Source organism: Nannobrachium achirus (genome assembly GCF_963921795.1).
Source record: "Nannobrachium achirus genome assembly, chromosome: 4".
Lineage (NCBI taxonomy): Eukaryota > Metazoa > Chordata > Actinopteri > Myctophiformes > Myctophidae > Nannobrachium > Nannobrachium achirus.
This window is the reverse complement of record NC_137813.1, coordinates 21,292,478-21,305,471: the sequence shown is the minus strand read 5'-3', so window position 1 is coordinate 21,305,471 and position 12,994 is coordinate 21,292,478. Positions and strand designations below refer to the sequence as shown.

At 41.3% G+C, this 12,994-nt stretch overlaps 1 protein-coding gene across 1 annotated transcript in view; it reads right to left on the bottom strand.

Annotated features, from left to right (window-relative positions):
* The window catches only part of LOC308282752 (histone lysine acetyltransferase CREBBP-like), a 92,401-nt gene that overhangs the window by 57,479 nt on the left and 21,928 nt on the right, over nucleotides 1–12,994 (bottom strand). Inside the window, 3 exon segments of the mRNA XM_080723139.1 lie at nucleotides 6,001–6,130; nucleotides 7,383–7,500; nucleotides 8,885–9,022. Coding sequence (XP_080579265.1) covers nucleotides 6,001–6,130; nucleotides 7,383–7,500; nucleotides 8,885–9,022 — 386 coding nt within the window.

Below are 12,994 nucleotides of genomic sequence, written 5' to 3'. Positions count from 1 at the left end.
CGCTGGTCTGTCGTGTGAGCACGTCATCGCGGTGTGCGCCCACTGGATCCGTTTACCTGCATTTTTAAATATTAATGCCCCTTCATGCCCAGAACAACAAAATCTTTTTAAAACAGATATTGTGAAATTGTACATAAATCAACTCAAATTAATCAGATCTGCTTTCTACTTAGGGGTGTAACCAGGGTAGGAATTGCATGGAGGCCATGGCCGCCGTTGCCCCTCAGTTTGGCCTTGTGCCCCTCAAAAAAAAATGGCATGACCTGAGGCCACAGTGGCCTTAATGCCCCAGCTGACTGTACCACTTACTCCTCTGTCTCTTTCTGGTCAATATGTAGACACTAGACTGGACAGTAGACACCAGTATCTCTTTCTTGTCATGTAGACATAAGTGTCTTTTGTTAAGATTCTGAAATCTCTCCCGAGTCCCAATCTTTAAACCAATCCAGTGACTTTGATTGGTGCTGGGCTGAGCATGGATCAGATTGTAAATACCATAATCTACCTATTTCACTGCAGATTAGGTTATCATCCCTAACCCTTAAATTCAACAAAACCTTTCAATGGACTAATATCGTGTTTTATTTGATGGCCTTCCTGCCCTGGCATTTTGCCGTTGTGCCCTCAAATAATAGACAACACCAAAGGCCAAGTGGCCTTGCCCCTAAAATGACGAAATTCCAGGCCTGGGTGTAACGATGCATTTTAACAACGATACGATACACATCACGATACAAGGTTGACGATACAATAATACATGACGATATTGGTTAATTCATGGTGATACGATACGATTCGATTCAATGATTTAAAATCGATATAGTAACTATTTAGCAAAGAAATCTGCGTGAAAGGTGTGGATAGTGCAGGTTTTTAAGGGAAACATGTATTATGGATACAAACCTGCACCTTAACATGAACCCAGAGATTACACACATTTATTGATAGACCAGTGTAGCTATATGGAAAGGAAAAGTAATTAAACCCCTCCTTTTAAATTTTTCAAGTGGGTAGTATCGATACAATCGATTCTTTGCACTGCCGATTCGATACGATACAAAATAAAACGATACGATTCGATTTTAGCTGTTTTCATTTCGATATACTTCAATTTTTTAATTTAAAAACGATATTTCGATACAGTTACTATATTGTTACACCCCTAATCAAGACGGATCTGTCCAATGCATACAGTGTCACCATTAAAGGCCAAAGAACACATGGCACCCTTTTCACATTAACGCCACAATAACTAACGCCATAATACCTGACCTGGTGGAGACCTGTGCTCAGAAGAGCACTGCTTCTAGTTATAGCTGTAATTGCTAGTTTCAAGTTTTGTTTTCCAAAGTCACATTTCCACCTTGGACAGCTTCCCTGGGGGTAGTTTCAGAATATAATTATATGTCTTATATGTCTTGAGGTGTGGGGAAATACGTATAAAAGTAACCTCCAGCCGTTAGCTATAGTTCAAAAAAGAGCAATAAGAATAGTACATAAGGTAGGCTATTATGATCATACAAATGAACTGTTCTTGAGGTCATTTACAATGAAGCTATTTGATTTAATTGAATATAGAACAGCTCTATTTATGTTTAAGGTAAGGAATAAATTGCTTCCTAAGAACATCCTACAAATGTTCAGGGATAGGGAGGGGGGTTATGATTTGAGATGGGATCTTAATCTAAAACAACGCATTGCTATTACCACTCGGAAGAGTATGTGCATTTCTGTTTGCGGAGTAAAAATCTGTAATGGCTTGTCGGAGGAGGTCAAACATAGCATTAATATCTTACAATTTAAAAAAACGTCTCAAACATATTACTCTGGCTAAATACAACTTAACTTAAATTAATAAATAAAGTATTGGGGTTACAGTCATGATGATTGTGTAATGGCAAGTATGGTAATATTGGTGGTATGGGATGTGGTTTTGAGGAGGACCATCTATCTATAAATGCGAGAAGTCTCTGTCTGTCTGCGTGTGTGTCTGTCTGTAATCCGCGTATCTCAAGAACCGTTCATCCCACCGGCTTCAGATTCGGCACGCGCGTTCCCCGCCGCGGCACGGAGTGCAGTGCCGCGCCTCGACCCGACCCGGCGCGCGGTTTTCCTGAACCGGCGCGAAACGTTCGGAATCTCCTTATGCAGGGTTGATTGTTGACATCAGGCTGTTTCTGAGGAAATCGGCGAAAGCTCTGACTCATTGTGACATCACTTCATAAAAGGCTCTGACATCACGTACGCCACATGAGTCAACAAAAAATCTCTGTGAGTGTGTATGTATGTAGGTAATCCGCGTATCTCGAGAACCGTTCGTCCCACGGGCACGCGCGTTCTCCATATATGGGCATAAAATGAATGCCCCCATATGAGAACCGTTCGTCCCACGGGCACGCGCGTTCTCCATATATGGGCATAAAATGAATGCCCCCATATATGGGCATAAAATGGATAAAGGGACACAGACAGACAGATTCAGAGATCTCCATATATGGGCGTGAAATGGACGCAAATAGACAGATATCTCCATATATGGGCATATATGGGCATAAAATGGACCCAGAACTATATGGACGCAAATGGCATATATGGGCATAAAATTTACGCAGAATCACAAAGATCTCCATATACGGGCATAAAGGGACACAGACAGACACACAGACAGACGGATACAGAGATCTCCATAAATGGGCATAAAATGGACGCAAATGGCATATATGGGCATAAAATTTACGCAGAATCACAAAGATCTCCATATACGGGCATAAAGGGACACAGACAGACAGATTCAGATATCTCCATATATGGGCATATATGGGCATAAAATGGACCCAGAACTATATCTGCAGTGATCTCCATATATGGACATAAAATGGACGCTGACAGACAGACAGATAACAGATATCTCCATATATGGGCATAAATGGACACAGGCAAACAGATGGTCAAAACGGGTCCTATGACAACAGGTATAATGGGGTTTGCATTAAAGGGCGGGGCATTCATTCCCTATTTACATTGTTCCGAGTTGGCCAGGTCGCCAACTAGACGCTGGGCCGCCCAAAGGGCGGCCCAGCTTCTAGTTCTACAAATGATAATCTATCTATAAATGCGAGAAGTCTCTGCGTGTCTGTCTGTCTGTCTGTCTGCGTGTATGTAATCCGCGTATCTCGAGAACCGTTCGTCCCACCGGCTTCAGATTCGGCACGCGCGTTCCCCGCCGTGGCGCGGAGTGCAGTGCCGGGCCTCGACCCGACCCGATGTGCGGTTTTCCGAAACGGCGCGAAACGTTTGGAATCTCCTTATGCGGAGCTGATTGTTGACATCAGGCTGTTCCTGAGGAAATCGGCACAATCGCTGACTCATTGTGACATCACTTCATAAAAGGCTCTGACATCACGTACGCCACATGAGTCAACAAAAGATCTCGGTGAATGTGTATGTATGTATGTGAATCTCGAGAACCGTTCTTCCACCGGCACGCGCGTTCTCCAGATATGGGCATAAAATGAATCCCCGAATGGGGAGCTGATGTCTGACATCAGAGTTTTCCGCAACCGGTACTGTGTGTGCAGAGATCTCCATATATGGGCATAAGGGGACAAAGGCAAACAGATGGTCAAAACGGGTCCTATGACAACAGGTATATTGGGGTTTGCATTAAAGGGTGGGGACAAAGGCTAACAGATGGTCAAAACGGGTCCTATGACAACAGGTATATTGGGGTTTGCATTAAAGGGTGGGGCATTCATGGGGTCCGCTCCAAAAAAGAAAATAAAAGAGACAAAGACAAACATAAGACAAGCGACAAAGCGTGGGACTGGGAGGATGACTTGAATGATGCAGATTTAAGCAGGCTGTGTATTCTGCTTAAAGAAGAAACAAACAAAAAGCGACAGAGATCTCATATATGGGCATAAAATGGACGCAGATAAACAGATATCTCCATATACGGGCATAAAGGGACACAGACAGACAGATACAGAGATCTCCATATATGGGCATAAAATGGACGCAGATAGACAGATATCTCCATATATGGGCATCTTGAATGATGCAGATTTAAGCAGGCTGTGTATTCTGCTTAAAGAAGAAACAAACAAAAAGCGACAGAGATCTCATATATGGGCATAAAATGGACGCAGATAAACAGATATCTCCATATACGGGCATAAAGGGACACAGACAGACAGATACAGAGATCTCCATATATGGGCATAAAATGGACGCAAATAGACAGATATCTCCATATATGGGCATATGGGCATAAAATGGACCCAGAACTATATCTGCAGTGATCTCCATATATGGACATAAAATGGACACAGGCAAACAGATGGTCAAAACGGGTCCTATGACAACAGGTATAATGGGGTTTGCATTAAAGGGCGGGGCATTCATTCCCTATTTACATCGTTCCCGAGTTGGCCAGGTCGCCGACTAGACGCTGGGCCGCCCTCAGCTTCTAGTAGTTATAATGATAAAGAAAATAATATTCTTTGTTTTTTATTATTATACTACCTTTAAACTACATTTGCATCTTTTTTGAATACTGGTATATCCTTGATTTGGTAAGCTTTTTGTCATTTCTTCTTTGTTTTTTTTCTCTTTGTGCTTTTTTCTTTGTTATATTTTGCTGCTTGAATCTTTTGAAACCATGAGTATGTGCATAAGATAGGCTTCTACAAGCTCTAAGCTTCAGCCTAGTCCTTTTGATCATCTTAACAGTGTAACCAATGATTTTTTTTGTTCATATATGATTGTGTTGTTGTATGTTTTATTTATGCTGTGATGATCAAATAAACTTAAACTTAAACTTAAATATGCACACTCCACTCTGCACCCCTCCCCCCATATTAGCCAATCAAATTAATTTATTGCAGTTAAATAAAATAATTGCTATTTTTTTTTTGTTATATCCACCTGTCTCCGGTGGGACACTTCCGGTTAACAGCCGTCCCTGTGGGACACTTCCGGTTAACAGCAGACATACAAGCTCACGTCGCGTAATGCGGAAATGCTGCTCGCCTTCTGCGCAATGCATGATGGGATGTTGGAAAGTTGTGGATAAGTATTACAATAAGTGTTTTGCCATTGCATGGCAGGCACACTTAATTAGATTAGCCTGATTTAGCTTTTGTGGGCGTGTCATAGCGCCTTTAAAGGGAAGAATGGATCAGAGTGGTTCTGTGAGAAGGCGAATGGAGTCTCTGAAACATACATTGTGTGCATGGAGCACGGCATACCGAACTACTTTTTCTGTAACGCACAGAAGGATTCCGTAAACAGTGCCTATACCTTTTTACAGACGCCCCAGAGCCGGAGGAGGCGTCTACCATTCCATGTCTATGTATTATTTTTTTTTTTTATATTTTGCAACCCATCTCACCCAGTGCCAATTGCCTATGTAATGCTGGGCTCTGCTCTCCCTCTGCCGCGCCTGGGGAGACAACGAACTGACCTCATGCTTCCTTCAATGCATGAGTAGCCTAAGTTGTTTCTTTGGGGGACAGTGGGGATTTCCCCGGGATGGACGTAGCGCGCGGAAGGAACATGTTATTCCAACCAGTTCCTTTCCCCTCCATCAATCGCCCCGGCTGGCCAGGGGGAGGCATTATTGAGACCAGGATTACTGCATGTTTTTGTATCAACCCTAGGAGACACGGGGAGAACATGCAAACTCCACACAGAAAGGCCCTATCGCCAACCCCACCTAGGGTGTGGGCGCTGATGACTCGGAGGGAGAAACACGGCCCCAGCACCCACAGCGTCCCCCGGTGGGAAACAACAGTACCTGTGTACCTGGGGAATCAACAGTACCTGTGAGGGGAAGCGCTAACCACTGCGCCACCGTGCCCTTCTATATCTATGGTCGCCACCCCATGTGGTGACGCAATCCAAGATGGCCGCGGTGTGAATATGGCCTATAGTCAACGTTCTCAAAAATGTATGAATATGCCAGGCCTGCTGAGTAGCATGGAGGTGGGCGGTACTCACTGGGAGGTCTAACAGCCTGACCAGGGCCCATGGCGTTGGGCTGGGCCATGCCGGGCGGCTGGGGTCTCTTCTCCTCCAGCTCCTTCTGGATCTTACAGATCTTCTCTGCCAGGAAATGATAGTACTCATCCTATAGGCAGAGGGGACAGATATGAAATGATAGTACTCATCCTAGAGGAGGCAGGGGGAACAGGTATGAAATGATAGTACTCATCCTATAGGCAGAGGGGACAGATATGAAATGATAGTACTCATCCTAGGGGCAGGGGGGACAGATATGAAATTGATAGTACTCATCCTAGAGGCAGGGGGGACAGATATGAAATGATAGTACTCATCCTATAGGCAGAGGGGACAGATATGAAATGATAGTACTCATCCTAGAGGCAGAGGGGACAGATATGAAATGATAGTACTCATCCTAGAGGCAGGGGGGGCAGATATGAAATGGTAGTACTCATCCTATAGGCAGGGGGGACAGGGCAAGAGATCTTTCAATGTTCAGTGCTTAAATGTTAATTTAAAAAACGTAAAAACAATTGAATTGTATACAAAACATGCAGCTGAAAGTGTGCTCTATTAAATGTATAAAAAAACAACAGGAAACGGATTAAAAAGGAAGCAAACAAGAAAAACTAAGTGCTTCGCATTAAAAGAAGAAAAAAAAAATAGGCAAACTTTGAAGGAACATGAAACAACAGGCAGTCTGTGATAACGAGTTGGGTGCTTTATAAACAAGAAGAAGGACTTTAACATTGACTCTGGAAGACACAGGAAGCCAGGGTAGTCTCTCTTTTGTTTTTGTTAGCAGTCTAGCAGCACAGTTCTGAATAATGGACATTTTTAGGATACACTTCTGCAATGCAAAAAGTGCATCTTACATTTATCTCTGCGTTATCCTCATGTAATTTTACAAAGTTATTACTCATCCGTTTATTGATTGCATTTCAGACGATCATGGAGCTTAAGGCACCTGCATCATTTGATTCAACCTATATGTAGTGGTTGTCAGGTGGAAACCTTGTATGTCCAAAACCTTTCCTTTTTTGTCATTATATTAAAAACTATTTAAAATAGTGAAAATACACAATCTACAGAGATCCGCTATTTTCTATTTTCGTTTTGTGCGACAGTCTTGTATGACGAAGCAGGGCTTTACTTTACGAAAACAATGTGCAAACTTCAAACTTGGAGATACGAGGTTTCTGCCGGACAGTGACAATGTACAATTAAGTATCATCAGCACAATGCTATGAAAGCTAACATTATTGTATGTTCTCTAATGATAACAGAGGAGCAAGTCAGACACCAAATATGAATATGAAACATGAACACAGAGCAGATAATCATGTCCAAACAGAAGGCTCTATGAAATGAGTTACCCTGCTGTTAGCAGACTCATACATGTCCCCCTCCACCTTGCGGGCGTATGCCACCAGGTTCTCCATGCGACGGTCCTTCAGTGCTGCAGGGTCTGGGGTGGGGACTATGGCTTGTACTCTGAAACAGGAGACAGAGTGGGAGATTACATTTAGGCCTAGAATTATTGAATGCTTTAGCTATTGAAAAATAACAGATATACAAGCTCACAGCGCGGCACCGAGTGCCACACTGCGAGCTTGTAGATCTGCTATTTTTGAAAAAGTCGTGAAAATGTGTGCAAATCTTTGAATTTATGTATTTTCAAAGCGAACGTTTGTAACTAGAATTTTGCTTCTGGGTGGTCCCTGGAACAAAATATTTTGAGATAGGGGTCCAAATATCATTTTGGGGGTCCTTCACATGAAAAGGTTTGAGAACCACTGACATAGTAGTCTCTCAAGAACAGACTAACTGAGCTCCAGTTAAGTGAAAAGGACCTTTTCTTTGACGATAGCTAGCCAGATTGCCGACATAGAAACATAGTTTTTTTCAAAAAACCTTAGAAGGATTCAAAAGACACTTATAGAATCGGGTCAAAATTCTAATTTTCACGATTTTTCAAAAATAGCAGATCTACAAGCTCGCAGCGCAGCACTCGGTGCCGCGCTGTGAGCTTGTAGATCTGCTATTTTTCAATGGTTAAAGCATAAACTAATGATACACAATAATGTGTACCCGTTCTGAATGGGTTAAATAGGGAACAAAGGTAGGACTTTGCACGCTGCTGAGGTAAACTGTCTTCTTCATATACGGAAAAGGCCCGAGTGATCCCGGTAGGGCTGCAACAGTTAATCGAACTAATCGATTGAATTTATTATAAAAAAATAATCAATGATCAATAATTCTAAAAAATCAATGAAGCCCCATTTCATTAGAGGCAGAACAATAGCTATTTTAGCATGAAATTGTTGTGCGACAAAATACCCCTTAAAAATAAAAATAAATAAGAAATGTAAACTCGCTTCTCGATTAATCAAAAAAGTTACTGACAGAATAATCGATGACATCGATAAGCCCTAGATCAGGGGTCTTCAACGTTCTCAGGCCAAGGACCCCTTGGTTGAGAGAGAGATGAAACAGGGACCCCCACAACCTTTTCATAGATTCCATATAGTTTCATGTTTGACAGCACAATCGTCATTGTTCTTTGGATTCATGTCAATTTGTGTTTTCAGATATTTAACCACTTGAACCGTCATTACCTAATAAACTTGACATTTCACTCTGTACTCAGTCTGCTCTTTTCCTCCTCTACACCAAACCTCTTTGCCAAAAATAGCCGATCTACAAGCTCACAACGCCTCGCGATCTGCTATTTTCGATCTGCATAGTTCTTAGGATATGGACACTAGGGTTCAAGTGGTTAATATAAAAAAGGAGAAAAAACCCTAGGGGTCCCGGTCCCTGTTGAAGACCCATGCCCTAGATCCAAGCGTGTGTGTGGTGCCACCATTGAACTCACAGTTTGTGCACCAGGTGGGTGCGGAGGTCCTGAGTGACGTGCTCGTGCCACGACTTTCTGACCCCCGTGGCGGACAGCGGGGTGGCGGCGGGCAGGCTGCCCATGGCCCCGCCCACAGAGCCATCTGCCATCAGCTGACTGGAGGGGACAGAGGAGGACGCCACACGTTATTGGTTGGGAAGAAAAATGCTGTCGCTAACCACTTTCAACCTGGCATCTCTAATGTAAGTTTTTTTTATATATATATTAGGGATGGGTATCGTCTGCAATACTTTTAATGGTATCGATCGCATGACGTTGATACTATCGGGTATCGGTTCAGGTAAAAACGAACGATACCTCGTTTCGATACTCTGGAACGCACCCCTGGCCGGTCGCATCTTTAACAGTTGGGAGTTTAATGACTGCTTTAGTAGGCTACACTCGTTACTGTGGAAAATAGCTGGTAACCCTTTACTTTCCGGTACAGTAATTACATGGTAGTTACCACATAATTACAAGGTAATTACTTGGTAACCACCCCGTATTTACTGAGTAATAACTAGGTAATTACAAGGTAATTACCTAGTTATTACATAGTAATTACCTGGTGTTACCTGGTAATTCCTGCCAACCCCGAGTTGACATTCCTGAGAACTACCAGGTAATTACTAGGTAATTTAAAGCATGTACCTGGTAATTCCATAGTAACTACCTGGTAATACACTTAGCAATTACTTAGTTTATTACCCGGTAGTTCCCTGGTATTTTCTTAGATACTACAAGGTAATTATTAGGTAATTATAAGTATTTTATTATGTATTTAGCATGTAATTATACTGTAACTACCTGGTAATACACTTAGCAATTACTAGGTTTATTACCCGGTAGTTACCTGGTATTTTCTTGTATACTACAAGGTAATTATTAGGTAATTATAAGTATTTTATTATGTATTTAGCATGTAATTATAGTGTAACTACCTGGTAATACACATAGTAATTACAAGGTATATTGCCTGGTATTTACCGGGCATTTTCTTTGATACTACCAGGAATTTATGAGTAGTTGCTTATGCAATTACTATATAATTACATGGTAACTACCATGTAATATACCTATTAATGTTTAGGTAATTCCTATGTAGTTACTAGGTAATTACCGTTTAATTTCATGTTAACTATCATGTTATTTACCTGGTCCTTACCTTGATAGGTAACCCATTATAATCTGTGCATATACAAAGGTACTTACCTGGTATTTACCCAATAACTCCAAAAAGTATTTACAGGGAAATTACTTAGTAGTTACTGTTGGTTTGTACTGTAAAGTAAAGCGTGATCAATTCCATGACCTTACCTGGTAATTACTCAGTATTAACCCAATAACTACAAAAGGTATTTACATAGAAATTACCCAGTAGTTACTGTTGGTTTGTACTGTAAAGTAAAGCGTGATCAATTCCATGACCTTACCTTGTAATTACTCAGTATTAACCCAATAACTACAAAAAGTATTTACAGGGAAATTACCCAGTAGTCACTGTTGGTTTGTACTGTAAAGTAAAGCGTGATCAATTCCATGACCTTACCTGGTAATTACTAAGTGTTTACCCTGTAACCAGAATAATTATGTGCCTTGCATTTAGCCAGTGTAAGTGCAACTACTGAAAAATAAGTACTTTTTTTTTGGGACCAAATGGCATCATGGCCATGGGTGGATAAAATAACCAGGCCTCAAAAATGACCAGTGTCGTTCATTTGTGTTCAGTGCATGCTTCTCCGGTGTCCGTGAGTCTGCTTCTCCCCTGGACAGCACACTGCATCTGAAATCCAGTTCCCACCCCAAGCACCAGCAAGCAACCCCACCATAACCAAGGCATGATACAACACAAATATAAATTCATTACATTAACACCTCCTCAACCACCACCAACCTTGACATAACACGCAAAAAAACAGGTGAGCTGGCAAAGAGATTTCTTTATAAAATGCTGTAATGCTTTTCAATAAACAAACAAAAAAAATCACATGTTCGACAGTGCAATACTATAAAAAAACTATTTACAAGAAGTACACAAAATGACAGTTGATTCTTCACACATTGGTTGCCAACCCAGAGTTCCCCGAGTTTATAATGGTACCCCCCAATTGCCAACCCAGAGTTCCCCGACCAAAAAAGAAAAAAACATTTTTGGACCTCTAGAAATGTATTAGGCATGATCGCGATTTTGCATGTTTAACCCCCATACAACTCAGGTAGCAGACCTCCAAGCTCACAACAGTGTAAAACATAATGGCTGCTATCTCATGAATGCCTGAACGGATTTCCAATCGGATTATTTTGTTTGAAAGCTGGGAGCATTGTGCACACACATGGTGCATGATCTAGGCATGGGCGTGCATGATCCGTGCACTATGAATTACATGGAGTCTATGGAGACCATGGCAACTTGGACCCTCAAGAGATTTTTTTTTTTAAGGCAACAAATGTGTTCATATACATATGAGTCGAACCGCTGAGATAATTTTAACACGGTTCTTATATGAAATATATGAAAAGGGTCTAGGGGAATTCAGAATGGGGGAAGAAAATGACGAACCAGCTAGGATGGGTAAATTACGTCACGCTTTACTGTTCTAAGGTTTAAGGCGCTTATGAGACTAGATGAGACCAGATGCAAGTCACTTGAGTTGGCCGGCTCAATTTTATATTGAATGAAATATAATTAGTAGAAGTAGAAATAATAGAAAATAAAACAATGTGCACAAACATACAGTACAATAATGAATGGAGATTGGTATACCATGACTCAGTGAATCCGGTTTTCAAGATTTTCTTTTCTGAGGGTTTTAATTCCTAGGGTGCACCCAACTATACTGTATTACTGACTGAATAATACCTCTCTGCCCCTGCAGAGCAGAGAGAATGTGAGTGTGAGGGTACTAATTGAACCACTAATTGTCCAGTCCTGCACTGTTCCTCACAGGGCAGTGTATGTGGTGAGTATGCGTTTGTCAAAAAGTCCAGTTCTTCTGTGTGCAGTCTGTGTGTATCACCGACCAGTACTGCACTGCCAGGGCAGTTTGTGTGTGATAATTTCCTACCACGCTGGGGACACAGACTCTGGCTCACTGACTATGGCTCTGGGTCTGCCCAAGGAGAATTCTTAGATCAGGTCTGGGTCCTTCCAATCTTGGGTTGCTTGCCACTCCTTGGTTGACCAGAGTCAGGCTGAATCAAACAGATGTCAAAAAAAAAAAAAAAAAAAAATGACCTGCATAAAGCAAGGCCAGAGGCATCTCTGTGTTAATGTCTAAAACAATATCAGTGACACAGTTGTCGTTACATAAGGTTTCACTTCAAATACTTAATACATAAATTCAACAGTTGTTCAAACAACAAAATAAAAAATAAATCTTCCAGTACAGGTGACAGGCCTGTATTGAGTGGTAATTCTGTAAACAGAACAATACAATAGAATCATTACTTAAACAGTACTTAAAAAATTACATCATTGAACAGGCTTTAAATGCATTAGTATTACAGATTACAGAATGCATTACATTAGAGAAAGAAATGCTTTACAGAAATGCATTAAAGTAAATTGCATTACACCAGGGAACTAGCATTCCATATTATGATAATGGCATAGAACAATCTGCTCCAAACTAGCTAGTTAGGCTAGCGAAAATTAGCATATGAACTAAACAACACAATAGCAACCCAGCAATTGACTACACATTGTAATGCTCCCAGCTAGCTGTCCAGGCTAGCGAAATTAGCATATGAGCTAAGCAACACAATAGTAGTACAGAAATTCCCATTAGACACATTATGGCCAAAACATACAGCATTCTCTGCACATAGAAAACAATGCAGTAAGAACTTACTCTTCACAAACACACTCTTATTGAAAGTTGCAGGATTAAGGCACTGTGTTTATGTCCTGACTTGTCCTCACTCCTCACTGACCTCTGAAACATCAGGCCCCCCAAACACTCAGTAGAAAACTGAGCTGCCCAAAAAAATGCCTGAACAAAATAAGGGTAATAAGGGTAATAATAATAATAATACTAATAAACTGAGGACACAAGGAGGGGAATTTATAACATAGCCCATTTTACTAAT